The sequence below is a fragment of the Martes martes genome, assembly GCF_963455335.1.
Source record: "Martes martes genome assembly, chromosome: 8".
Classification (NCBI taxonomy): Eukaryota; Metazoa; Chordata; class Mammalia; order Carnivora; family Mustelidae; genus Martes; species Martes martes.
Window position 1 is genome coordinate 139,657,005 of NC_137895.1, and position 27,632 is coordinate 139,684,636.

General features: G+C 50.6%; 2 protein-coding genes across 3 annotated transcripts in view; one reads left to right on the plus strand and one right to left on the minus strand.

Moving 5' to 3' along the window:
* Nucleotides 1-24,130, plus strand: part of PITRM1 (pitrilysin metallopeptidase 1) — a 43,303-nt gene extending 19,173 nt beyond the window's left edge. Inside the window, exons 14-27 of the mRNA XM_080810914.1 lie at nucleotides 8,961-9,099; nucleotides 14,578-14,694; nucleotides 15,680-15,812; nucleotides 17,234-17,354; nucleotides 17,452-17,528; nucleotides 17,729-17,894; nucleotides 18,155-18,255; nucleotides 19,571-19,691; nucleotides 20,384-20,455; nucleotides 21,001-21,113; nucleotides 22,170-22,295; nucleotides 23,028-23,173; nucleotides 23,513-23,615; nucleotides 23,712-24,130. Of these exons, the coding sequence (XP_080667040.1) occupies nucleotides 8,961-9,099; nucleotides 14,578-14,694; nucleotides 15,680-15,812; nucleotides 17,234-17,354; nucleotides 17,452-17,528; nucleotides 17,729-17,894; nucleotides 18,155-18,255; nucleotides 19,571-19,691; nucleotides 20,384-20,455; nucleotides 21,001-21,113; nucleotides 22,170-22,295; nucleotides 23,028-23,173; nucleotides 23,513-23,615; nucleotides 23,712-23,808 (1,632 nt within the window). The 3' untranslated portion in view covers nucleotides 23,809-24,130. The remainder of the gene's footprint in view (nucleotides 1-8,960; nucleotides 9,100-14,577; nucleotides 14,695-15,679; nucleotides 15,813-17,233; nucleotides 17,355-17,451; nucleotides 17,529-17,728; nucleotides 17,895-18,154; nucleotides 18,256-19,570; nucleotides 19,692-20,383; nucleotides 20,456-21,000; nucleotides 21,114-22,169; nucleotides 22,296-23,027; nucleotides 23,174-23,512; nucleotides 23,616-23,711) is intronic.
* Nucleotides 24,131-24,858: 728 nt separating this feature from the next.
* The window catches only part of PFKP (phosphofructokinase, platelet), a 52,577-nt gene continuing 49,803 nt past the window's right edge, over nucleotides 24,859-27,632 (minus strand). For both annotated transcript variants that reach the window (XM_080811234.1, XM_080811235.1), the window contains 2 exons: nucleotides 25,562-25,664; nucleotides 24,859-25,278 (listed from right to left, as the gene is read on the minus strand). In XM_080811234.1, coding sequence (XP_080667360.1) covers nucleotides 25,131-25,278; nucleotides 25,562-25,664 — 251 coding nt within the window. In that variant the 3' untranslated portion in view covers nucleotides 24,859-25,130. The remainder of the gene's footprint in view (nucleotides 25,279-25,561; nucleotides 25,665-27,632) is intronic.

Below are 27,632 nucleotides of genomic sequence, written 5' to 3' on the forward strand. Positions count from 1 at the left end.
GCTGTGGACGTCTGTTCGTCCAGGTCGTCCCGGTTGCCGTCCGGTTCTTCCGAGAGTTCCCTCGTGTTCGTTGCTGTACTGTCCGCGCTCCTGTGCCTTGTCCACGTCCTAGTTTCGTTGAGTCTCCCTTTTGTCTTGGTATATGAGAAGGTTTGGCACTTTGGTCCATCTGTTTGAAAAAGTCTTATCTGTGATGTAATATTTAGGTGTTCTTTGTTCCGCTCTGGGTTTGGCTTGATCTCACTTCTCCTTAGTGAGGGGGTGATGATAGGTTACTCACAGGTCTTTGTTTTTGATAGAGGAGTTCACCGTGCATGTGTCACTCTTCACGCTGGTTTTGTGGGGTCCTGTAGTTTTCGGTGTGTTCTGCTTACAGCTTCGTTTGTCTCGAGGTATTTTCTAAGATCTCCTGTTACTTACTCTTTAACCTGCTGCTTGTTTAAGAATGTGTCACTTCCATGTGTTTGTTGATTTCTGGTCTTCCTTCTGCCGGCCTGCCTTGGAGATGGCACGCGCATGGCTGCTGAGCCCCGCGATAAAGCAAATACTGCAATAAAGCAAGTCAGATGAATGTTTCGGTTTCCCGATGCAGATAAATGTTGTGTTTACACTGTACTGTAGTGTGTTATGGGTGCAATAGCATTAGGTCTAAAAAAAAAAACAACAACGTACACATCTTAGTTAAAACATCCTGCTGAAAAGTGCCAATCAATCATCTGACCTTTCAGTGAGTCCTAATCTTTGCTGGTGGGGCGTCTTGCCTCGGTGTTGGTGGCCGCTGCCTGATGAGGGTGGCGGCTGCTGAAACTGGGGCGGCTGCCGCAGTTCCTTAAAATAAGACACCGGTGAATTTTGCGCAGCGACTGACTCTCCTGTTCACGAGTGAGTTCTCTGTAGCAGGTGGTGCTGTTTGATAGCATTTTACCCACAGCAGGACTTCTCTCAGAACTGGAGTCCTTTTAGACCCTGCCACTGCTTTATCAACTGAGTTCGTGTAATATTCTAAAGATTTTTATTTTATTTTAGAGAGAGAGAGAGAGCATGTGAGAGAGCAGGAGGGAGGGGCAGAGGGAGAGTGAGAGAGAGAATCCCAAGCAGACTGTGCTGAGCACAGAGCCAACATGGGGCTTGATCCCACAACCCGGAGACCACAACCCGATTACTAGATCATAAGTAAGGTTGTGCTATTTTTTTTTGTTTGTTTTTTAGATTTTATTTATTTATTTGAGAGAGAGAGCACAAGCAGGGGGAAGGGCAGAAGTAGAGGGAGAAGCAGGCTCCCCGCTGAGCAGGGAGCCCAATGCAGGGTTTGATCCCAGGACCCTGAGACCATGACCTAAACTGAGGGCAGATGCTTAGCTGACTGAGCCACCCAGGCGCCCCTGTTTTTAATTTTTGGGGAACCCCCACACTGTTTTCCAGAGTGGCTGCACCAGTTTTCACTCCCACCAGCAGCGTGGGAGGGTTTCCCTTTCTCCACATCCTCGCCACATGTCTTCTTTCTTGTGTTGTTGGTTTTAGCCATTCTGACAGGTGGGGGGTGACTTCTCACTGTGGTTTTGATCTGCATCTCCCTGATGCCAAGTGATGCTGGGCATCTTCTGTGTGTTGGCCATCTCGACGTCTTTGGAGAAATGTCTGTTCGTGGTCGTTAAGCCAGTATCGTACTGTTTTAGTTATCACGGCTTGGAGTTGTGACGCCTCCTGCTCTGTTCAAGACCGATTTGGCTGTGGGGTCTTCTGTGGTTCTGCACACATTGTAGTGTTGTTTGTTCTGCTTCTCTGAAAAATGCCTTCAGTATTTTCACAGGGATTGTATTTAAGCGGATTGCTTTAAGTAGTATAGACATTTTAACAATATTTATTCTTTCAATCCATGACCAAAGAATGTGTTTCCATTTCTTGCATCATCTTGAAATTTGTTTTTAATCGGTGTTTATAGTTTTCATAGTATAGGTCTCTCATCTCTTAAGTTTATTCCTAGATAGTTTACTGTGTTTGCTACATTTGTAAGTGGGATTGTTTTCTTCATTCAGTTTCTGTGGCTTCACTATAAATGTGTAGGAATACGCAGATTTCTTGACATTGATTTTGTATCCTGCGACTTTGCTGGATTCATTTGTCAGCTTTGGCTGTTTCTTGGTGGCCTTTAGGGTTGTCTGTCCATGGTACCGTGTCATCTGCGGATAGAATTTTACTTCTTCCTCACCACTTTGGATGCCTTTGATTTCTTTCCGTTGTCTAATGGCTTGGACTTCCCATACTGGGTGGAGTAAAAGCAGTGAGAGCCAACACCTCTGTCTTACTTCTGACCTTAGGGGGAAAGCTCTCGATTTTTCACCATTGAATATGATGTTGGCTGTAGGTTTTTCGTGTAAGGCCTATATTATGTTGAGGTATGTTCCCTCCTAATCTGCTTTGCAGAAGGTATTATAGTGAACAGATGTTGTGCTTTGTCGTGCTTTTTTTACATCTATTGTAATAACGTTGTGGTTTTTATCCTTTTTTTAAGGATTTATTTATTTTTATTATTCCTATTATTTTTTTTACTGATGTGACATATCATGTTGATAATTTTGCAAATATGAACCACCCTTGCTTGGGAATAGTCTTGGGAATAAATTCCACTTGACTGTACTGTGTGATGTTTTTAATGTGTTGTTGGATTTGGTTTGCTAATCATTTGTTAAGATTTTGTGCATCTAAATTCATCAGAGATACTGGTCTACAGTTCTCTTTTGTTGTGGTGTCGTTATCTGGTTTTGGTATCAGGGTGATACCGGCTTTATGGAATGAATTTGGAAGTTTTCATTCCTTATCCGTTTGTTGAAACAGTTTGAAAAGAACAGGTATTTACCGTTTCTTTAATGTTTGGTAGAATTGGCCTGTGAGGCAGTGTGGTCCTGGACTTTTGCTTTTTGGGACATTTTTGATTACTGATTCCATTGCATTGCTAGTAATTGACCTGTTACAGTTTTCTGTTTTCTTCCTGCTTTGGTTCTGGGAGGTTATATGCTTCTAGGAACGTATCTATTTCTTCTAAGTTGTTGAATTTGTTGGCATGTAGGTATTCATAATATTCTGTGACATTTATTTGTATTTTTGTGGTGATGTTTGTTATTTCTCCTCTCTTATGAGTGGTTCTGTTTATTTGGGTCCTTTTTCTTTTTTTCTTTTTTTTTTCCCCCAATGAGCCTGGCTGGAGGTTTATCAGTTTTGCTGATCTTTTCAAAGAACTAGCTTCTGGTTTCATTGATCTTTTTTAGTTTCTGTGGCATTTATTTCTGGCCTAATCTTTATTATCTCCTTTCTTCTGCTGATTTTGGGTTTTGTTCTTTTCCTAGCTCCTTTAGGTGTAAGGTTGGGTTGTTTATTTGAGATGTTTCTTACTTGAGGTAGGCCGATATTGATAGAAACTTCATTCTTAGAATTGCTTTTGCTGCCTCCCAAGGATTTGGGACCATTGTGTTTTCATTTTCATTTGTTTCCATGCATCTTTTTATGCTTTTCTTTCCTGGTTGACCTGTTTATTATGGAGTTGCATGTTGCTTAGCCTCCATGTGTTTGTGCTCTTTCTGGATTTTCTTCTTGTGATTGAGTTCTAGTTTCTTAGTATTATGATCAGGAAAGATGCATGTCAGATGCTTTTTCTGCATCTCTTGAATTAATCACATGATTTTTATTCTTTCTGTTATTGATGTGATGTATCACTTTGATTGCTTTGCAAATACTGAGCCACCCTTGCATTCCTGGAGTAAATCCCACTTGATTGTGGTGTATGTTGTTTTGTTTTGTTTTGTTGTTTTAAGCTTGTTGAGACTTGTTTTATGCCCTAATATGTGATCTGTTCTGGAGAATCTTCCTTGTGCCCTTGAAAAGAGTGTGTGTGCTGCTGTTTTAGGATGGACTGTCTGAATATGTTAAATCTGTCTAATCCAGTGAGTCATTCAAAGCCACTATTTCCTTGTTGATTTCCTGTTTTGATGATCTGTTCATCCATGAATGCAGGATATTAACCCCCTCTACTATTGTTTCCTATCAGTTCCTTTATATTATTAACTGTGTTATGGATTTGGGTGCTCCCACACTGGGTGTGCAAATATTTATAACACTATGACTTCTTGCTGGATTGTCCCCTTTATTATGATGTATTACCCTTCTTTGCCTCCTGTTACAGTCTTTGTTTTAAAATGTTTTATCTAGGAGCGCCTGGGTGGCTCAGTGGGTTAAAGCCTCTGCCTTCAGCTCAGGTCATGATCTCAGGGTCCTGGGATCGAGCCCCGCATCAGACTCTCTGCTCAGCAGGGAGCCTGCTTCCTCTTCTCTCTCTCTCTGCCTACTTGTGATCTCTATCTGTCAAATAAATAAATAAAAATCTTTTTAAAAAAAATAATAAAATAAAAAAAATTAAAAAGAATAAAATGTTTTATCTAATGTAAGTATCGCTTACCTTGGCTTTGTTTTCACTCTATTTGCATGATAATTGTTTTTCCATCCTTCACTTTGAATTTGCAGGGGTCTTTAAGTCTGAAAGGAGTCTCTTTCTGGCAGCATATAGGTGGGTCTTGTTTCTTTATCCATTCTGTCACCCTGTGTCTTTTGATTGGAGCATTTAGTCCATTTATATTTAAAGTAATTATCAATAGGTGTGTCCTTACTGCTGTTTTGTTTCTTGTTTAGTGGTGGTTTAGATTTTCTCTTCTCCCTTTCTTGCTCTCATAGTTTGTTGGCTTTCTTTAGTGATACAGTGGATTCCTTTCTCTTCATTTTTTGCATATCTATTCCTGGTTTTTGATTTGTGGTTACTATTAGGCTTATGTATAACATCTGGACATAGCAGTCTCTGTTAAGTTGCTGGCTGTTAAATTTGAACACATTCTTTACCTCTGTCTCCCTCACATTTTAAGTTATGTGTTGTCATATTTTGCATCCATTTATTTTATGAATCCCTTGACTGATTTTTGCAGAAATACTTATTCTTATTGCTTTTGTGTTTTTTACTTTTCATAATCTTATTTACAGTCTTTCCTTTCCACTCAGGGTCCCATTTAGTATTTCTTGTAGAGCTGGTTTAGTGGTCATGAACTCTTATGTTCGAGAAACTCTTTAGGTCTCCATCTATTCTGAATGGTAGCTTTGCTGGGTAGTGTGTTCTTGGCTGCGTGTTTTTCCCTTTCAGCACTTTGAATATGTCATGCCACTTCCTTTGGGCCTGTTCCTGCTAAAATAATTCGCTCATAGCCTTAAGGGGCGTTCCCTTACATGTAATGTCTCCTTTTCTCTTGCTGCTTTTGAGATTTTTTTCTTTATCAGTAATGCCATTTTAATTACTGTTTGGGTTGATGCGGACCTCTTCAGGTTGAACTTGTGGGGTGATTTCTGTGCCTCCTGGGTCTGTCATCTCTTTGGTTTTTTCCCCCGAATTAGGAAAGTTTTTAGCTATTAGTTCTTCAGATAAATATGCTGTCCCCTTTTCTCTGTCTCCTTTTGGGATCCCTATAATGGGAATGTCATTCTGCTTGATTGGAGTCAGAGTTCATGAAGACTTCTCAATTTGCAATTTTTTCCTCTCATATGTTCAGCTTGGTTACTTTCCATTGCTCTGTCTTCCAGAGACATCTAGCCTATTTAGTCCATCCATTGTATTTTTTATTTTATTTATGTTCTTCATCTCTGATTGGTTCTTTTTTATCTCTCTGTTAAGGGTCTCACTGAGGTCCTCCACTCTTTTCTGTAGTCCAGTGAGTATTTTTTTATTATTACTTTAAATTCTCAATCAGGCATACTACTTAAATCATTTCACTTTAAGTTTCTTGCCGTGGTTTGGTCCTTCGTTTGGGACACACGCCTCCCCCTCTTCGTTTTGTCTGCTCTCTGTGTGTTTCTTTGTGTTAAGAAAGTCAGCTCTTTCTCTTGCTCTTAACCGTGGTGGCCTTACAAAGAAGAGATCCTGACGTGCCCTGCAGTGCAGTGTCCCCTGTTGCCCAGGGTCAGGAGCTTCAGGGAATGTCCTGCTGTGTGTGTTGTGTGTGCCATGCTGTTGAGTCCTGGCCTCTTTTTTCCCTTTGTCCAGTTTTCTCGAGAGGCTCTCTTTGCCTCTTGTGGGCAGTGTTTGTTTCCCATCAGGGGTAGGACGTGTTTTAACAAGGTGTCCAGTGCTCTGCTTATGAAATGAGCCTTGCCCCCACTGCCACCAGAACTGAGTCCTCCTCAAAACACATGGGTCAGAGATGTGGTGTTGGCAGGATTTGTGCCAGCCTTTGGGGGAGGGAGCCCGCAGCTCCAGGACTGAGGTGAGTGCTACTGGGAAGGACAGATCCACTGAAGTATGGTGGAGGTGAGGCTCGGTGTCAGTTAATTGAGGAGTGTCCATGTGGTTCTGGTTCCCACAGATGGCCATTGTTTATGTGGGGGGTGGGCGAGGAAAGTGGTGCCTACTAGCTCCCTTGTTCCTGCAGGAAACTCTCCTTGATCCGTGTCTCTCTGGGCCACGCTCTGAGATCACTGTCCCTCCTGTCTGCCCGTGGCGGTTCTCAGACTGCTGGTTCCATGCTAGATCTGCACAGCTGTTTGACGTGCTGTCTCTTTAAGGGCGGGTTTCCGCTTCCGAACACCCTCTGGTACTGATGTTTTAGATTCCAGGCTCTGTTTCCTACTTGGTGTAAGAACCCACGACATTCAGCCCCTCTCATTTCCAGAGGCATGTTATGGGGATTCTTGCTCCCCAGTGGTGGGCTCCCCAGCGTGTCTGTTTTTCACCCTTCTCTGCATCACCCGCTTCCTCCCTGCCCTGGACGGCGCTGGTTTGTTTCTCTCCCAAACTGCTTTTTGGCTCTTCTTACCTTCTCTGATGTGACCTCTTCTCTACCTAGCAAGGAGTCTGTTCTGCCAGTCTCGAGGTCGTTCGCTGGGTTGACGTCGATGGGACTGTTTCTAGTTGTATCTGTGGGACGAGGTGAGCCGATGGGACGCCATCTTTCCAGCCAGCCTGAGTGTCCTCGTGCCGGTTCCATACTGTTCGGATGACTGCAGCTTGGTAGTTCAGCTTGAGATCTGGGATTAGGATACGTCCAGCTTTGTTCTTCCTTTTCAAGATTGCTTTGGGTATTCTGGGTATTTTATGATTCCTTATGAATTTTAGGATGATTTGTTCTTGCTCTGAGAAAAATGCTGTTGGTATTTTGATAGGGCTTTGCATTGACTCTGGATTGCTTTATAGTATAGACTTGTAACAATGTGAATTCTTCCAGTCCATGAACATGGTAGATCCTTCCATTTATGTCATCTTCCGTTTCCTCCATCAGCGTTTCATAGTTTCCAGAGCACAAGTCTTTTGCTCTTTCGGTTATATATTCCTGGGTATTTTATTCTTTTTGATGCCATTGTATATGAAACTGTTTTCTTAATTTCTCTTTCTGCCACTTTTTTATTGCTGTATAGAAACAGCTGATTTCTATAAATTTTACTGAATTCATTTATTCTAGTAGTTTTTTTGGTGGAGTCTGGGGTTTTCTGTGTTTAGTATCAGGTCATCTATAAAGAGTGAAGCCTTACTTCTTCCTCACCAATTTAGATGCCTTTTGATTTCTTGCCTGACGGCTCCAGCTAGGACCGTCAGTGCTGTGCGGAACAGAAGTGGTGAGAGTGGACATCCAGGTCTCATTCTTGATCTTAGAGCAAAAGCTCTCAGGTTTTCACCATTGAGTATGGCGTCAGCTTTTGCTTTGCCTTATGTGGCCTTTGTTATGTCCAGGTATGTTCCCTCTAATCCCACTTTGTTGAGAGTTTTTATCATGAACAGATGCTGACTTTTGCAGATGCTTTTTCTGCATTTTTTGGCAAATGATCATTTTAATGTTACTGCCGAGTGTGGTTTGCTGATGATAATTTGTTGGCGATTCTTGCATCTTTGTTTATCAGGGCTATAGGCCTGTCATTTTCTTTTTCTGTAGCGTTTTCCGTTTTGGTATCAGGGTAATGCTGACCTTGTAGGATGTATTTGGAGTACTTTGAGGAACTTAGGTATTAAACTCTTTAAATGTTTGGTAGAATTCCCCTGAGAAGCCATCTGGTACCTTGACTTTTGTTTGTTGAGAATACAGAAACGGTCACCTGAATGTGTGGTTATTTTGTTTTGTGATGGATTCTTACGATGCTTGCTCCTTTGTTTCTCATTTGTTTGCATTTGCTTCAGGGCATTTGTAGTCTGCGTATGCCCTGGTAGACTGTCAGGAATGTGGTAGAACCTAGCAAGCTTTACTATGGGGGTTGGACAGTCGTATCTATGAAGAGCCGCTCTGTCGTGCTGTGTGCCATTAGGGACATGGGGCATAGGTTTGGCGCTTGACCTGCCGTTGCTTGGTTACTCCAAGTCGCTTGGTATAAAGTTTATCCTGTACTCCGGTTTTCCTTCCTTCCTGTAGTATTACAAACAGATGAGTAGTGTGTGTGTGTGTTGAAATGAATGAGAGAAGCACATTAAATCCTCTAACATTTTTATAGTAGGTGGACATCTAATTCGTCCTCATGTTTTAAAAAATGACGAATGCAGAATTTAGTTCAAAATCTTTAAGAAGTTAATACTCTAAAGAAGATTAAAGATTACATTGTTTTATTGTTATTTTTGCCTTAGAATAAAGTCAGAGATTTATAATGTTAAAACATGTACAAAGAAAATGTCGAATGTCGGTATGTTTCGGGTTTAGACGCGGTACCCGTAACAGTAAGTGCACCAACAGTGAGAACCCCAGCATGCATGAGTGACGGTTACTGCGCAGTGGCCAGGGTGCCCCATGCCTCGTGTGCTTTCTCCAGGACCACCTTTGAGGGCTGCTTTGTTATCACTGCCCAAAACAGATGGGCACCTCTTGCCACAGAGCACCACGCTGCAGGCTGGTCAGCGTGCCGGGCTCCAGTGACACCACATTTCAACTTGGCCTTTGTTTCTGTGCCTGTTGCAGAACAACCCGCACAAGCTGACTTTGTCGATGACGCCCGATGACAAGTACCCTGAGAAACAAGCACAGATGGAGACAGAAAAACTCAAGCAAAAGGTCGACTCTCTTTCCCCGAAAGACAAGCAGCAGATCTATGAAAAAGGTCGGATGTTTGATTTTGTTCTAACTCCCTCGCCTTCTCCCAAGCCCAGTGAACTTTGTAAAATGAATGGATAGTTGGAAGCAAGTATCATTTCGACTAACAGATGTTTATTAGGCGCCAACTGAGGGCAGTGTTGGACGTGATGGCTTCGTCCCCAGTAGGACTGCCCTTACTCTCAGGACACTGGTCCTGTAGTTCAGCAGGAAAGGCAGGAGTCGTAGGAAGGAGGCACACTGATCCTCCGATCGGCCCCGTCCGGGTCCCTGGTTCTAGTCACCTGTCAGGCGCGGTCTCTGGAAGGCGGCGCTCCCTCTGATCTGTCGTCAGGTCAGCGGCAGCCTCCTGCTGCGCCGCAGGGCCTGCACACGCGCATCACTGCGTCTCCCCGCGGAGGCGTTCTCTCACCTCCCACCACCACAAGAGATTTTTTTTTAAGATTTTATTTATCTGAGAGATTGAGAGAACACGAGCTGGGGGAGGGGCAGAGGGAAAAGCAGGCTCCCCTCCAAGCAGGGAGCCTGACGCGGGGCTTAGTCCCTGGACCCTGGGTCATGGCCTGAGCCAAAGGCAGATGAGTACTGGACTGAACACCCCAGGCGTCCTACGACAAGAGATTCTGAGAGCGAGACAGACCACGTTCAGCGTAACTTTATGATGGTTTATTGTTGTCAATGTTCTGTGTTATCATTAGTTGTTGTTCTCTTGCTGTGCAGAATTTATAAATTGAGCTTGATTATAAGTAAGTATGTAGGGGCGCCTGGGTGGTTCAGTGGTTAAAGCCTCTGCCTTCAGCTCAGGTCATGATCCCAGAGTCCTGGGATCGAGCCCCCCATTGGGCTCTCTGCTCAGCAGGGAGCCTGCTTCCCCCTCCCTCCCTGCCTGCCTCTCTGCCTACTTGTGATCTCTCTCTGTCAAATAAATAAAATCTTAAAAAAATAAATAAATAAATAAGTACGTATAGGGTTAGGTACTATCCATGGTTTCAGGCGTTCTCTGGGGTGTTGGGAACTTGCTTCCCACAGATAAGGGGGGAACTACTGTAGCTTCGTAAGTTTATTCATTTTACAAATTGTATAAGTACTTGCTGTTTGCCAGGGGCTGTAATAAGCCACTAAAATATATGTTATGTTTGATCTGTCATTAATTGCCAAGTGAGCACTGCATACGGTGTGATTTTGCATCAGAAGGGGCAGATCTTGGTGAAGACGAAGGCCTTGCGCTGGTCCTGAGGCCCTGCTTGGGTCCTGGGGGTGCAGGCGCAGGTGAAGACTGAGTCCGTTATGTAATTCCTCACTGTCTAAACACACATTATTAGGCCCAATGGTCTGTTCCAGAATATGTGCCCAAGAGAAACGAAAGTGTATGTCCACACACACTTGCAAGAACCCACATTTCCATCAACATGGTATATCCGTACTGTGAACTACTACCCAGCCGCAGAGAGGAGCAAAATACTGATATACTTCCCATTGATGAATCTCAAAAGCACTGTGCTAAGAGAAGTGAGCAGGCACAAAAAATACATACTCAGTGAGTCCATTTATATGAAACTGTGGAAATGGTAAAACTATACTAACAGAAGGCAAGTGAGGGCAGGGGATTGCCTGCAGGGAGCCAGGAGGGAACCTTCTGGAGGATGGAAATGTTCTGTGTCACTATGTGATGATTACATTACTTTTTGCATTTGTCAGAACTCATTGAGTTATATCTTTAGAACTATGGATTTTGTCATATGTAAATTCTGTATTAACAAAATGTACCAAAAGAGGTATACAAGACACACAGCACCTGTCCCACCAGGGTGGTAGTTGGCCAGAGTTACATGAAAGATTTGTCAGGTTTGTCAGGCGGTAAAGTTGGCTTTCTTTTTCTTTTTCTTTTTAAAGAGTTTATTTATTTATTTGAGAGAGAGCATGAGAGAGAAGGTCAGAGGGAGAAGCAGACTCCCCATGGAGCCGGGAGCCCGATGCGGGACTCAATCGAGGACTCCGGGATTATGACCTGAGCTGAGGGCAGTTGCTTAACCAACTGAGCCCCTCAGATGCCCTAGAGTTGGCTTTAGATAGGAAGTAAGTAATGCTAAGTTTCAGCTGATTTCATCTAGTTGAGGCAGAGTTAATTCCAGCGTGTAACCTCTTACTCTCTGTCTCCGAGTTCCTGTCTGCATACAGCTGTTGCAAGCTCTTCCTACATTCAATAGCTCATCATGAGTAACGTGATCACGGAATGATCACTTCTGTTACGGGAGTGCCAGCTGGCAAGTCCCATCTTCCTTTTTTATTTTTTTATTTTTTTTTAAAGATTTGATTTATTTATTTGACAGGGATCACAAGTAGGCAGAGAGGCAGGAAGAGAGAGAGGAGGAAGCAGGCTCCCTGCTGAGCGAAGAGCCCGATGCGGGGCTCAATCCCAGGACCCTGAGATCATGACCTGAGCTGAAGGCAGAGGCTTTAACCCACTGAGCCACCCAGTCACCCCATCCATCTTCCTTTTTTATTTTTTATTTATTTTTTATTTTTTTTAAAGATTTTATTTATTTATTTGACAGACAGAGATCACAAGTAGGCAGAGAGGCAGGCAGAGAGAGAGAGAGGAAGAAGCAAGCTCCCCGCTTGAGCAGAGAGCCCGACGCGGGGCTCGATCCCAGGACCCTGAGATCATGACCTGAGCCGAAGGCAGAGGCTTAACCCACTGAGCCACCCAGGCGCCCCCATCTTCCTTTTTTAAATTGAGATACTGATTGCTTGCCAAAAGGCCAAGATCAACTGTAGTGTCTATTCTGATGTGTTTAACATCTGGTGCGCTCTCTCTTGGAGCACGGTCTCCTGAGTGGACTGAAGTCAGCGAGTAGAGGTATCCGTGGTGCATTATGTGAACTTGAAATGTGTAGCACCACGAGTGGACAGTTTGCACAGAGTGCAGTGATCACAACGGACCACGCTGACCTCTGTCACCAGCCACAGTTTATTTTTCTTGTGCTGGAACTCATGAGATCTACTCTCTCAGCAACTTTCAAATATGCAGCACGGCACCATTACCCGGAGTCACCAACGCTCTGCGTTGCGTCCCATGACTTACCTAAGTTTGTACCTTTTGACCCCTTTCACCCGTTCCTCCCACCCCAGCCACCAGCCTCTGGCACCCACCAATCTGTTGTTCATGTCTGTGAGCCTGGTGTTTGGTTTTTCGGGTGCCACATATGCGTGAGATCGTACAGTGTTTGTCTTTCTCCATCTGACTCATTGCACTTAGCTTAATGCTCTCTGTATTGCCATAAATGGCAAGATTTCATTCCTTTTCTGCGGCTGAATAATAATCCGTTGTGTATGTACCACGTCTTTGACCATCAGTGGACACTTAGGGTGTTCCCACATCTTGGCTTCTATGATCAACTCTGTAATGAACATGGAGGCCCAGGTACCTTTGCAAGTTGGAGTTTTTGTTTTCTGTGAATGAATACCCAGGGGCAGCATTGCTGGGTCATGTAGTAGTTCTGTGTATGATTCCTACTGGAGGAGCCTCCTTGCTGTTGCCCAGAGCGGCGGCACCGGGTTGCATCCCACCAAAGTGCACGAGGTTCCCTTTCTCTGCATCCTTCAACACTGTTTCTTGTCTTTTCGACTTAAGCGGTTCCGATGGGTGTGGCGTGATATCTCATCATGGTTTTGATTTGCATTTCCCTATTGACGAGTGACGTGGGGGACTTTTTCATAATCTTGTTGGCCCTCTGCATGTCTTCTCTGGAAGAAGGACTATTCAAGTCCTATGCCCATTTTTAATCAGAGTATTTGGGCTTTTTCTTGGTGTTTAGTTATTATATAGGTCCGTTTGTATCTTCAGATATTAGCCGCTCATCAGATGTGGCCTGCCAGGATCTTCTCCCATTCTATAGATTGCCTTTCATTTTGTTGATGGTTCCCTTTGCTGTGCAGAAGCTTTTAGTTTGATGTAGTCCCATGTGTTTTCCATTTTTGATAAAGCCCTTTATAGCACAGAATGTAATTCCAGGCCTAAGCAACAGATTGTACATTCCCTGGGTTGTCAGATTCTTGGCCTGGCCGTGAAGGTGTGTGTGGTTCTAAGAAAACGCATGTGCTCCGGACCACACTCACATGTGAGTGGATGGAGGCCCGTGTTACATAAACGTGTGTTTATTTTACAGATCACCACAGAGTTCCATTAGGTAGGAGACAGTGCTGGTGCATTTCAGGGGTATTTCAGGTCAGTCTCAGTTGTGGACTTCTGGGAGCAGTCTGTGAATCTGTAGCTAACCACCAATGAAAGCAGTGGCATTGGAAATCAATTTACGAAGAACTTTAAACAAGCCTCCAGTTTGGGGTATTGCTGTGTAACTGGCCCGGTACTGTTGCAAAGGGTTATAGCCCCTGCCATTGGGAGCTTGTTACCTGGCGGAGGAGAAGCTGCTGGAGACTGCCCTGCTGACCCGGGGGTGTAGGGAGAGGAGCGACAGGGGTCAAGGTCAGGCGACTGCACAGGAGGAGGGGTGGACCCTGGAGCTGCTCTTGGAACTGGATGTGGGGAGAGGCAGGAGGCGGGCTTCTCAGATCCTGCACACAGACCCGGAAGGTGTCCAGGGGCAGAGGGCAGCCGATAGTTGAGGGCGGGCCTGGGAAGTCTCTGGAAATTCGCAGAGAGCCTACTCCTTGTGTCTCCCAGAGCTAGTGCTGTGGGCCAGCCCCCCCGGGGCGGGGGAGCGGAGGGAAGGTGGCCAGCAGCAATCCCTGTGCCCGTGCAGGGCTGCCCTGAAGGTCCCCCAAGAGGACAGGTGCTGGGGACCTCAGGGAGGCAGACGTGGAGGCGAGTTCAGCCCAGCTCCTCAGACTGCCACGGGGAATGAAGCTGCCATCCGTTTGTTTGACGGAACTCTCAACTGGCGTCATCCCTCGGGCACCGTTCAGTGCTGTCGTCGGGCGCAAGGGCTGAACATTTGGGGTTCCCTCCTGATGGGCTGGGTGGTTCTGTGACTCCAGGAAGGAGCGGTCTCTCCCCTCTTCTTACCAGATGGGTGAGGGCCCCGGCCCAGAAAAGCTGTCCTTGAGCATTTCTAGGATTTGGGGAATTTATGTGATGACACAGGCGCGGAGCTGAGATTGGTGCGGATGAAGTTAAAATAGAGAAGTGTAAAAGTCACTGACCTCCATTCCAGCCAGAAACGTGTTGAGAACCCTGAAAACAGTGGACTCAGTGTAAAATGCGAGGTGGAGGGGAAACTACTTGAGCCAACTACCCCCCTCCAGCCCAGCAAAGTAGTTCTTTCATGGCGTGAAGAGGAGAGAGCAGGCTCGCGGGCTCCGGAAGGGCTTGCTGGGGCCAGCGGGGCTGTGAGACGACGGTGGGCGCGCCCGGGCTGGCCGCCCACGCTGGTCCCCCGGCGCTGTTGCGAGCAGATTCAACGGCGGAGGCGCACCTGTCCGCGGCTGGCGTGTCCTGCGCGCTCACCACCCAACTTGTCTCTAGGCTTAGAGTTGCAGACCCAGCAGAGCCAGCCACAGGACGCCTCTTGTCTGCCAACCCTGAAGGTGTCGGACATCGAGCCCACCATGCCGCTCACCAAGCTGGAGGTGGCCCTGGCAGGTCAGTCCGGGGGCGCCGTGTCTGTAGGAGGGGGCGCTACGTGGGAGTGTTTTCTGGGAAGCGTCTCACCACCCTCTTCGTGGGCTCACTGCCCCCATGGCGTCTGGGTGGGTTTTCCCGTGCGGGGACCACGGACTTCCCTGCCTAGAGACCTCGGCGCTTCCTTGGCGGGGGCACTCCCAGGACCCTGTGGTGCTCTGCTTCCAAGGTCGCGAGAGGATCCGGGTCTGGTGGGGGCTCACCTGAGTGCAGCCGCTGGGCAAGCTGTGCCCCGGGAGTCCAGACTGCCCGCCGCGCTCCAGGGCCATCTCGATTCCCCTTTCCCAGGCTGCTCCTTTCACCAGGGCTGGTGCATGGGGGCACACGCACGGATGAGGTCTTTGTCTCTGGACGAGGCCTCTGGAAAGTGGGCTTAGTGTCCCGCTTGTGTTTTAGTCTCCCCCAGTCTTGGTTTAACAGTGAGGTTCATTGAGTGTTGACGAAGGGAGCGAGTGAGGGTGAGTGACAGGTTGAGTCCGTGCCGGCTCCCTCTGCTGGTTTACAGCACCGCGCTGGTGCTGGAAGGACCGGAGCGCACAGCATGTGCCCCCGAGGGACTCGGGACCCGGACGATCATCAGATCTGAGGTTGGGGGGAGGGCGGGATTTGAGATGGGTGAGAGAGGAGCGTGGGGTGTTGCAGGTGGGAGCTGTCAGTCCCGTGACAGCATGGAGGGCTGCATGGAGGGGGTGTAGAGATGGGGAGAGGCGGGCTCTGCCGGCTCAAGCTCCAGGGCGGCCTCAGAGCCCAGAGAATGCTGCGCCTGTTCCCGCCCTCCCGAAGGCGTGGGTTACTTTAGTACTGAAGGTTGTTTCAGTGTTTACCGTTGACGCGTAGTTCGTCTTTGCTGATGTAATGTTTAAACACTCTTGCAAAGCAGCAGCATTTTAAAAACCTTAAACGATGATTTCATGATTCAGAAATCAGCTGCCTTGTGCTTCCGCAGCCGGCCAGACCCCTGTGCAGTTCTGCGCGCAGCCCACCAACGGCCTGGTGTACTTCCGGGCGTTCGTCAGCCTCCACACCCTCCCCGAGGGGCTCAGGCCCTACGTCCCGCTCTTCTGCAGCGTGCTCACCAAGTAAGTACGACACAGGGCGCCTGGGTGGCTCAGTGGGTTAAGCCTCTGCCTTCGACTCAGGTCATGATCTCTGGGTCCTGGGATCGAGCCCCGCATCGGGCGCTCTGCTCAGCGGGGAGCCTGCTTCCTCCTCTCTCTCTCTCTCCCTGCCTGCCTCTCTGCCTACTTGTGATCTCTGTCTGTCAAATAAATAAATAAAATCTTAAAAAAAAAAAAAAAGACACATATTTTGGGAGCGGGGCATCTTTGCATATTTTGGCCCTGCGTTTTTCTGTATATATAGTTGTTTTAGTGCATCAACTATCATTTTTTAGCATATCACTTTAATTTTAAAAACCCATCGTGTTATTAAAGTGTATAAGTAAAATTGTAAGGTATTTGTTGAGAATTTTTCCTATAGAAGCCATATTTTCGTTTTAAAATGTAGGACTTTATTTATAAGCCTAGAGTATAAGGTGATACAGATACATCTATCTCAGCATCTTAGTTTCTTATAAAACTGTGAGAATGCTGGTTTTTCATCAGAAAATATAAGTAATTGACTCTGACACGTAGGCATCTTGAGAGGCCGTGTCGTGTGCCCTGCTCTGAGCTAACTGAAACCCCACTTTACTCCCGCAAAGCTGGTGTCCCGGTCGATGTGAGAACACGGGTGGGTACGTGCGGCCGCAGCTCGCCCTTCCTCTGCTGAGTGTCGGTGGCCGAGGGTGCCGGGCTGAGTGGCAGGCAGGCAGAGCGCTGAGGTTTCCTTTTCCATGTGCCGGGACGGTGAAGGGGATGGCGAGGGGAAGGAGCCTCTTAGGGAGTAGGCCGGCCACCCCCTAGGCCACGCACATAGCCTTCCCAGTGAGGAGCCAGAGGACATGGGTCCTGTGTACCCTGGCAGGCGTCAGGAGAAGACCACTTGGACCTTTTCCACGTTCTCTGCCCTCCAGGGCTCCCCTTGTTGGCCCTTCTGCGGCACAGCTGTTTCAGGGCGACCTCATGAGCATCACTGTGGCCTGAGTTACATTGGGAACAGGATGTGTCTTGGAAAAGCATCACCCACCTGAGATGACTTCTGCTTTTCGTAAAAGCTCTAAAAGATCTCCTTTGTGAGCGTGAATATTTGGACAGATGCCCTCTGTGCCAGGACCTTTTAGAGCAGAGGCAAGCCCAGGGGGCACTAGGAGGCCCGGCAGGCTTGGGCCCGCAGGAGCAGAGCGCTGTCTTCTGTCGTTCGTGCTGGGCAGCGGCCACCTCTGTGCACATGGCCAGGGCGCCGCTCGGTGACCTCCTGAATGTGTTGGCGTCTGCCTGGAGCGTTGCACGGCCGCGTTCTGTGGTGTCGTGCGGGGGGTGGAGGCTATAGCAGCTCGCGGTGACCGGGGATGTGCTGAGACCGCGCCGGCGGTTGGGGAACCCTCCTTTGCTGTTGACAGGCTGGGCTGCGGCCTCCTGGACTACAGGGAGCAGGCGCAGCTGATGGAGCTGACAACGGGGGGGATGGCCGCGTCGCCCCACGTGCTGCCCGACGAGGCACATCTGGACACCTACGAGCAGGTAGAGCCGTGCTTCCGCATCCCGGGACGCTCCGGAGCGGGTCTCCACCTATTTTCCCTCTTAAATAATGTTTTCTTTCGTTTCTTTCATGATTCAGGGTGTGCTTTTTTCATCTTTCTGCCTTGAGAGGAACCTTCCCGACATGATGCATCTGTGGAGTGAAATATTCAGCAGGTGACCGCTCGCAGGGCCCTCCCCCTGGGGCTGGGTCAGAGGGCCGCGTCTGAGAGCGGTTGGTTTCTGAGCTTGATTTTGGTTGTAACCCCTGAGCGTATTCACATCATCTGACAACTTACGTCTAGTTAATTCTCCCGAGTATTGAAAAGGGTATGGGAGGGTCTCCAGGAACGGAGTATGGTTTTCTTTCCCCACAGCCCGTGCTTTGAAGAGGAGGAGCGCTTCAGGGTGCTGGTGCGGGCGTCCGCTCAGGAGCTCGCCAACGGGGTCCCCGACTCGGGCCATCTCTACGCGTCGCTCAGGGCGAGCAGGACCCTGACGCCCGTGGGGGACCTGCAGGAGACCTTCAGTGGGATGGATCAGGTGACGAGCCGCGTCTTCCGGAGTTGGTGACAGACTGTTTCTGTCTCAGAAAAGCTAACTCTCACGGACCCCACGGAATGGGGAAAGAGTCTGTTCATTCATCCTCCTCCCCCACCCGTCCCCCGGCCAGGCAGCTGCATCCCACACCCAGCCCGGCCGGATTCCCGAGTCTAGGCTGTCTGGTTTCTAGACCGGGAAGGAGCGCCTGTGGTCACCCCTGCCTGCGGGTCCGTCTCTAGATCTCGGTTTCTCTGGCTTAGGTGAGGCTGATGAAGAGGATCGCGGAAATGACAGACATCAGACCGGTGCTGGCAAAGCTCCCACAAATCCAGGAACATGTGCTACACCGTGACAACATGAGGTACTCACCACCACCCCCCCCCATGCCCCAGGCTGTTTCTGCACAGACATCGTCTCATTCTTCCCATGTCCCTAGGTGTAGTTTTTACGGTCTTCTCACTTGAAGCTGTAGTTACACACACTTTAGTTCAGAGAGATCATTTGCGGTAGGTCATAGAATTCATTCTAGTCCTCAGATGTTCTTGTCATCAAGAAGTCATTTTTTTTTTCAAGAAGTCATTTTTTAATGGGAAAAAAAGTTTAATAAACATGGGAGGTGGGAAAGCAAGCAAGCTAATTTAATCCTAGACCTGTTAAATTGATTTCTTACAAGTTATGTTGGTTCCGGAAGTAAATTGCAAGACAGGTAAGGTTAGCTTGCTTAAGAGCAAGGTAAAAATGCACAGTTTCTCATGAGAACAGTTCCGTGATGATAAGAGGAAAAAATCTGACACCATCAGTGCGAATGGAATGTTCAGTGACGAATGGCGCATTCTCGGGTTTCACTAGCAAGGCCACAGGTTTAGATTACTTGTACTACCTTGTCGAGACCCCTGCCATCTTCCCGGGTTGGTTCTCAGGAATCCGTGACCCTCTGGGATGGCAGCACTGGCTTTCACTGCCTGGGCCGCCACCCGCCCTGCACCCATGGTGTCCTGGGCAACGAAACCACTCGGACCCTCTGTTTCCTTCTCCGTAAAACACTGTTGTGTAAATTTAGGCGAGGAATAAACGAGCTTCTAAAGCAGTTGGTGTAGTGCCTGGAACGTAGTTCGCATTGATAGGATGGTACTTGCTATTAATTAGACGAAATTCAGGAGTGAGGGCAGTGTCAGGAAGAGACACTGCCAACTGTCCGTATGGTCAAGTAGCACGAGACGGCGGTGTTTGTGACTGTGGCAGGCGGAGGACTTACGCACAGGGATTCTCTGGCAGCTTCTCCACGTGAACGACCAGTTCACATCTTCAAATTGTTGATTTCTCTTCTAGACAATAACATAGGTTTTCTCCCTTCAGATAATGTAAGTCGCAGGCACGGTTGGCAGATCTGTGTTCTGTGTTCTCCCCGGGGCCGAGCGTCAGAAGTGCGCTCCTGGCGTCCCGATGGCCGGGCCCCGGCTCTGGCCCGGACCGACCGGCAAAGCCTTTTTGGTAGCTTGGAAGCACCGTGGAGATGGCTGTATTGTTTGCTACCATTTGTTTTTAATTTTTTTGAACATGATTTGATTCAAAATGGCTGTAGTAGTCCCTTCTTTGTATTATTCATGGAGAATACCAAATTAGTAAAACTTTCATTTCTCTAATGGTTTCCTCCACGTTTGTGGTGTTCTGCACAGGTGCTCCGTGAACGCTACACCTCAGCAGATGTCTCTGGCAGAAAAAGCAGTAGAAAACTTCATTAGAAACCTCGGTCGGAGTAAACCAGAACAGAAGCCGGTGTGCCCGTACGTGGTTGAGGTGAGTGCCGCGGGCATGGGTCCCTATGTGTCCAATACCCCTGATGCCCCCATAGCACGTGAGGAACCAGAGCCTGGCAGGGGGCAGTAGCTTTTGCCCAGTGTTAGTTCACCCAGGGGAGAAATGAATCCACACCCTTCCATCCCGGTCCCCTTGTCGTCACTGGAACCTTGGCGCTGAACACTCTCCTGCCGGGGAGGAAAGGCCGGTTTGAGATCCGCATGAGAACAGGCCAAAACTGACCCAGGAAAGCTGGGACCGGAACGCCCCAGCGCACGGCCGTTCTCTAGGTCGCACCTAGTACAGGCTCCCTGGTTCCGTGACCATCAGAGCGGGTTTCATGGAGCTCGACAGAACATTCTCGTGGAGAAGGTGGGCAGTCCATAGATGGGGCAGAGAGACCGTTCCTGCTCTCTTCTCCGTGATGTTCATGTGCCTATGACCCTGTCGGGGAGACCAGGCCTGTCTTCCCAGTGAGCAGAGCCCCTGGCAAGGTGGCCTGCTGCTGCCTCTCCCTGACCGTCTGGAAATCCACACAGAAATCCCACTTGTTTCAAACAGGGTTGCTGGAAACACGTAAGCGCGTATGCCCCAGCACTTGTATTTGGCCGTGAGTTTTCTAGACCATTCCTTAGCTGTATAAGGTGCGTTTGGGATTTTTCTCATCTCTCTTGGGAACGTTTCATTTTCAGAAACCTGCACCTAGTGGATCCAGTGGGAGCGCCCACGCTAGCGGCCCCCAGGTCATAAGGAAGCTGATCACAGTGAGTGGACACAGCCCCTGTCCCCTCAGGGAGAGCAGCTTCCCATCTTATCTGTGCCCTGTCTGGGATGGGGTGGCCGGTGCCACGGGGGCTTCTCCCCTGCAGGGGTGCAGCAGGCCCTGGGCCTCTCTGGGGCCCTTGTGTTGCCTGTGTCCTCCCCGCGCTGTCCGCCTTCACTCGGGCGCGGCGGGGTCGCCATCCGCGGGGCATTCTGTGCCCTTCGCCCTGCTTGGCTTTAATGGTGACGGTTTGGGTTTGGTTCATCAGACAACGGTGATTTAACATATTTCTGGGGAAAAACACAAAGGTGAGGTCAGTCACTTATGGATGGAAACCACGTAACATAGGAGGAAATCTTTCTAATTGAGGAACTACATTTTGAAGCCCTGAGTTTTGGAGTGTTTTTTGGTAAAGCAAGTGCTTGTGTGGACCGACATGATCGCCAGTGCCTTGCCCTTAGCCGTGAGCACATGGTGGGGCGGGGCGGGGCGGGGAGGGGAGGCGCAGGGGGAGGCGGGGCAACACGGCCTGCCTGTCCTCCTCAGGATCCTACCTTCAAGCCGTGCCAGATGAAGACACACTTCCTGCTCCCGTTCCCAGTGAACTACGTGGGTGAATGCATCAGGACCGCCCCCTACGCGGACCCGGACCACGCCAGGTACAGGGCCAGGGGAGGGCAGGGATGGCTGGTGGGTACGCAGGGCCCTGGCACGCAAGGCTGATGCTAGGTTCAAGGGGAAGTGCATTTCCGAGAGGGAAATGGAATCATGGGATGGCATCCAGCTGTGTGGCCAGTTTGTTTTCATGTTTCTAGGAAACAGATGTGTTCTCGACGCTGAGCCAGCCCCACAGACCAGAGATATGTATCGTATTAAACAGACTTAAAGCACGAACAGGTTATGAGAAGTACCCTGGGTAGTATCGATTTCTTTCCCCCCTTTCTTTGTATTTTATAATTTTCCAGCAATGACCTTATGTTCCTTGTGTAGTACAGAATGTTCACAACTGGGGCGGGTAAGCCTCCCAGTCCCTGCTGGTGAGGGGAGCCTGTCTGCACAGGTCTGGCACCGCGAACCCACGCTGTGAGTGGCTCGCCCTCCCGCATCTTCCAGGGACACCTGTTTGCTTCTCTAGCCTCTGGACTTAGACCAGTCAGTGGGGGGCCAGCAGGGCCCCACTTCCTGTCCTGTGAAGGTATTTGCTAGAACGTTCCTTCTCTCTTCCGGGGCGTCCACTGTAACTGCACTTCCAGTGTGAGTGTAGGACTCAGTTCAGTCTGTTGCAGTGTTTTCTCAGGGAGGGTACCTACGGAAATGTTTGAGAGCTTCCTGGATTTACAGAGACACGCGCACACCAGCGGGGAACTTGGAGAAGGGATGGTTTGCACATTTGCCTGCGCGGTAAATTTAGTAACACGTTCCCTCGGTCACATTGTCAGTGTCCCTGTGTGCTGTCGCCCGGGGGAGCCTCGACGTGTCTGAGGGAACTTCCCATCCCTCACCACCTCTCCCCACAACCCTGGTTTGAAAATTCATCTCAACGTTTTCCTGTCGTAGTTGTCCTCCTCCATCAGGAAAGGGGGGACTGTAGTGTTTCTTGCCGTATCTTGTTTTCACCTAACCCAGAAGGATAGCGAATACGAGTACATCACATCGGGCACTTCCCTGCTGGGCCTACGGTTTTTTAACTTGTGTTTTTTAATCATTTATTTCAGCCTTAAGATCCTTGCTCGTGTGATGACTGCCAAATTCCTGCACACAGAAATTCGAGAGAAGGGCGGTGCTTATGGTGGTGGCGCCAGACTCAGCCGCGACGGGGTGTTCACACTGTACTCGTACCGGTGAGTGCAAGCGCACGTCTCCCAGCTCTGCTAAGCACCGCGGGCCGCTGTCTTACGCGTGGGGCCCAGCCTCTGAAGAAGTATTTCCCCCCTTGTTTCGCGCTTCCTCGGCGCATCACCACACCCAGCAGCATCCCCGGTTGTCCATGGCCAGGAGCGGCGGTGCCTAATGGGAAACTTTGGCTTAATTAAATACGCCTGTTACCCAACACCCAGACTGAGTTAGAGGCGGCAAGTCGAGAGCTTTCTGGGCTCGCGTCCAGCACAGAGGCCCCGGCGTGGGTGCTGGGCGCTTCGTGGTCACGGCCCCTGACTCTTCTCTCCCCCTCTTGGTTAGAAAGTTTCCGAGGACATAGGGAATTCAGGAATTCAGAATACCCTGCAGGCAGGACGAGTTTGCTGCCCCCGATGCAGTCTCTCCCGGGACACTTGGAGGACGTGTGCACGCCCGCAGGAGCTGCGCTTGCGGAGGACAGCAGTGCCGCTGTGACCCCCTCGGTGTCTGCTGCCAGGACGTGGGCTAGTGCGCACAGAGCTGGGGGCAAGGGCGTCCAAGCTCTCTGGCCCCTCTGAGGGGAGCGTGGGGCATTCGTCTGTCCCGGGTGTGTCTTAAGGAAGTGTGTACGTGAGTCGTCTTCCCTGTGCACCTGATCTCTCTCCACGACACCAGAGAGGGGGTGTTTACTGATCTGGGGGTGGAGCAGGCCAGCACGTGTCTCTTCGGTCTCCTAGGGATCCCCGTTCCGCAGAGACGCTGCAGTCTTTCTCGAAGGCTATGGACTGGGCTAAGGCTGGGAGGTTCACAGAGCAGGACATTGACGAAGCAAAGCTCTCCGTTTTCTCTGCTGTAGACGCCCCCGTGGCTCCTTCGGACAGAGGTATGTGCAGTAAACCACGCAGGGCACCCGATGTGAGGTGTCGCCACGGTTCCCCTCGCCCGTCCGCCCCTGTGCTGCGCAGACGCCCCCCAGAGCTGCAGTTTCTCAGCGTTGGCCACTCGCAGAGGGGGGCATCCTGTCATCCCAGAGCTTGAGCCATCCGAGGCCCGAGTCTGGGGGAGGAAGGCCCTCGGACTTGACCTCCACATGCCCACCAAACCTCTCCCCTCGGGGTGGAGGCCAACAGTGTGACCTCCCGTGGAAGTGTGTCCCTTGGGTGCCCTTAGAACAGGGTCCGTGCCCCGGGCCGCTGCCCTGAGTTAATGTGCTCACGGTCAGGGCTGGACCACTTCTTGTGCGGCCTCTCGGATGAGATGAAGCAGGTGCACCGGGAGCAGCTCTTCGCCGTCCGCCACCAGGATCTCATCGACGTGAGCAACAAGTACGTACCCGGGGCCGGGTGTCGAGAGCCCTCCCGCGACCGCACCAGGCTCCTCCTGTGGGAAGCAGCCCTGACGTATCCCCGCCTGCTTTCCAGGTACCTTGACACTGGGAAGAGCACACACGGGTTGGCTCTGCTGGGACCAGAGAACACAGAAATCGCTAAGGACCCATCGTGGGTGACCGGCGAGTAGTTCTGACCGCCCAGGAGTCTGACCGCTCGGCTGGAACTACAGGCGTGTGGGGCTCCTCGCCACGGAGCCTGAGCGGATTCAGTTTGAAAGGAGAGAAAAGTTACTGTGTGCCCCACATTTTGCTCTTACCTTGTTCTTATGTGGCCAGTCAGCCCAAGCTGCTCTGTCTTGGAAGAGAAGATCACGAAGAACTTGAAATAATCACGTATTAAAGGCTAGAGTTGCACAGACTATAACTAAAGTTGATAGAAATGCTGCTTACCTTATTAATTCTGGAGCATTTATTTTAAACACTTAGAAATAAAAGACCACTCTGACCTGACCTACCTGTGCTTTACTCATTATTTTAAGTGACATTTTGTTAGAGTAGTTCTCAAGGCCTTTATTAAAAAATAAGTGAACAAAGGCCCCCGAGGTCCCTTGGTTTGTGAAACCAGTGTGGTCACACCACGGACCCGTGGAACAGTCTGGAACAGATGGACGGCCTGGCGGATTAAAAGCGCGTTAAGCTTCTCCCACGGGCTTTACGGGAGGGAGCTTCTGTCACCCTCCGTAACTCCCGCAGGAAAGCCCCGTCCGCGCCGGTTCTTCCTTGGCCGCTCCCCCAGCTCCCGAACAGACTTGGTGGGGCCCTCCAGCTCGCGGGCCTCTCTGATGACAGAAGAGGCAGAAACACTGCTCGCTTCGCCCCGGCGTAGGTGAGCGCACGCCCTTCCCCAGCGAAGCCGGCCCGTCCGCCGGCCCCTGGCTGGGCCCCTCCCGCGGCTCCCAGAGGACCTGCGCGGGAAACCAGGGGTGTGCACGGCCACCCTGTTCTCCGCGCACGCTGCCCGTTTCTGTTGTAATTCTACACCTGGCTTCGCTTTAGGAGGAGTTGGGTCACCTCACCTGGGGTCCTGGGGTCCCAGTCCAGGGCCGACTCCGCACCCTCGACAAGTCACGCCTCCGTGGATCAGAGCGGAGCCTCTGCCCTCGCACCGGGCCTGCTTCACGGTGGCCCGCGGAGCCTGAGGATTTGAAGCCCTACCCACAGAAACAGAGCACCACGGTTGGAGTTTGAGCTACTGTTTAATTCTACTGCCTACACACGCTCGGAAGCAGGACAGAGTACGAGACGCAGCAGACAGCTCGTGCTGGAGTCTTAGGGTCCCGTGGGGAGGAAGGACACAGGACGGGGGCTCTGTGAGTAGGTATTCACGTCAACAACAGTCGCATCGAAGGGCCGATAAATAACTTAAGTGTTACAAAAACGGGCGGGAAACGAAGTCCAAAGCAGTGCTTGCTAGCCGGCGGGGTGGGTCCGGGTCCGGGTCCGGCGGTGTCTAGATGGCAGCGGGCTCCTCGTGGCCTCGGGGGTGCACGGGCTCCAGCTGGTTGGAGTCGGAGACCTCGTAGCTGGCCTTGTACTTGGCCAGGATCTTCATGAGCGGCCGCAGCTTCAGCCACCACTGCTCCTTGGGGATCCTGTGCCTGTGGGCGGCAGGAAGGGGTTATCAGGGCAGCCTGGCCCCGGGGGAAGGGCGTCACGGGGTCGGGGCTGAGCAGCTCCGCGGCATCTGCTCGTTTCCCTCAGTGGCATGAGCCCGTTCTGTCGACTTCTAGAAATCCTGCCCTGTTTCTCAAAGGCTTGTGTTTCCTGAGTTGTGGGGACAGGTTAGTGCCCCTATGTCTAGCGGCGGCCGCATCCCCCCGCCCTGTCCTGCACACCTTCCGCAGCCCGGACGTGTGGACCCGCAAGGGCTGATTGACTCACTCGAAGTCGGTGTCCTTCCTCAGCTGTGTCACGGGCTGGAAAAGAAGGTTTCTTTTGCTTATTCCCAGCACGCAAATGGAATCCTCACTCATAAACCTTTTTCCTGTAAAAGAGAGAAAAAGCGATGTCAGAACAAATTCTCAGTCATGTTGAGGACAGGAGGAGAGGTGAGGGAGAAAGGAGGTTTGCTGGCGGCGGGAGCAGGGTCCTGGGGGGCAGAGATGAACGCGGACGGCCTGGAGGCAAAGCGCCCCGGGTGCTCTGGGGTCTGCGGGCGGGGTAGGGAACGAGCCCAGGTGACAGCGGCGTGACCCTGCTTTCTCAGGGGCTGCTGGCTCCGGTCCGCCGAGCCCCGCAGGGCTGGAGCGGGGAGGGCGGAGACAAGGAGGCGCCTGGGTCGCCACGCAGCCCTTCATGCCGCACACACCCCGACAGGGGCCGGGGACACACACTGGGCGCTTCGCCCCCCGAGCTAAGGGAGGACGCGCGCTTCTCGTGGCGAGGCAGGGGCTCGCTGAACACCGGCGGCAGCGCTGGCCTCCCCCGTGGGCAGAGCGGGCTTCGCGGAGACGGCGGAGGGAGCCGAGGCTCGGGAGTGCACAGACGGGAAGGCTGCGGGGTCCCGAGAGGCGCGTCCTCGGTGGCGTGGGAGAAGATCCCACGGTAGAAATGGAACCCGAGCCGGACTCCGTTCTCTGGAGACTAAAATTACGTCGGATCTGTCGGCCTCACTGTTTTTTAAGTCAAAGTTTGGAAATCAAACTGACAGACACATCTGGTCAGACTGCTCTGGAAAACGGGGGGGGAGGCCCAGTGTCCGCAGTAACGGCGGGGGAAGCGCCACGTGCACAGGAGGTGTTCCAGAAACAGAACCTACAAACCCGGTCACAGAGCAGCTCTGCTCTTTCCGTTAACTTAGGGAACTCCACAGTCTCCTCTGCCCGCAAGGTGAACAGGAGGCTTGGTGGTATCCACGGGAAAACCCCCCCCCCCAGACTTTGTGCAAAGCCAGAGCGAGCTCGCGCCGCACACCCCACAGGGACAGGACGCGTGGGCAAGTCGCTGGAGCAGGAGGCCGTCGCGGGAAACGGTCCAGGAGCCCGTGCCCAGGGCAGGGAGCGCGCCGCAGGAAGCAAGACCGGCCCCGCACCAGCTCCTCGGGGCCAGCCGGCCACGCGCACCTCTGTCTGTGCGAAGGCGCGTACAGGTTCCCCGCTTTGTCCCAAGACCTGCACTGGGACCTCTCTGCACGGACAGAAGGACACCCAAAGACGATTTTAGCTTTTACAAAAAGTGAAAAGCACAAACCTCGCAAGTGGCACCACCCAGCGCCCTCCCCGGGAACTGCCCGCGGCATCCGCGCATCCAGCCGCCTGAGCCGCCCCTGTGCGTGTCCTGGCTTTACCCTGAGTAATTTCGTGCATCCGTGAGCAACGGGTGTGTCCTGAATGACCTGGGGGGGCCTGGGGATGCTTAGGAACTTCTGTATAAACTGCTTCTTTATGCCACTGTGGCTTACGAAATGGTTTCCGAGGAAACCCAGAACACGCGCTCATGGTCAGAGGAATGCATCGCGACAGCAGCATCATGACCGCAGACCCACGGCACTCGTGAGCTGCAGAAAGCCCTCAAACAGCTACCGAGCGTGCTCAAGGGCGCCGAACGCATTCCCCGTTCCCATCAGGGCTACGGCCTGCACAGGAGCTCTCCCCACTCCCGCCCTTCAGGATTGCCCTGGAGCGACACACACACACACCCACGAGCCGCAAGAAAACATTAAAAGGCGTCCAGATGGTCCTGTCTCCACGGACGTGAAGAACGGAACAGACTGGCAAATAATTACTAGAATTCAGAGTGTGTAGAAAGTTGTGGATCGCCAACTTCTTTACAAAAGTTGTATTTCTGTATGCCAACAGTAAGTTAAAAAAAATACCATTTACGGTAACATTTTTTAAAATGTCGAGTCAGGAATAAATTTACAAAAGATACTGCAAGATCTTTATGCCTTCATAAGAGATAACGAAAGGCCTAAGTATATGGAGATAGTGTTCGTGAACTATAAAATATTTTT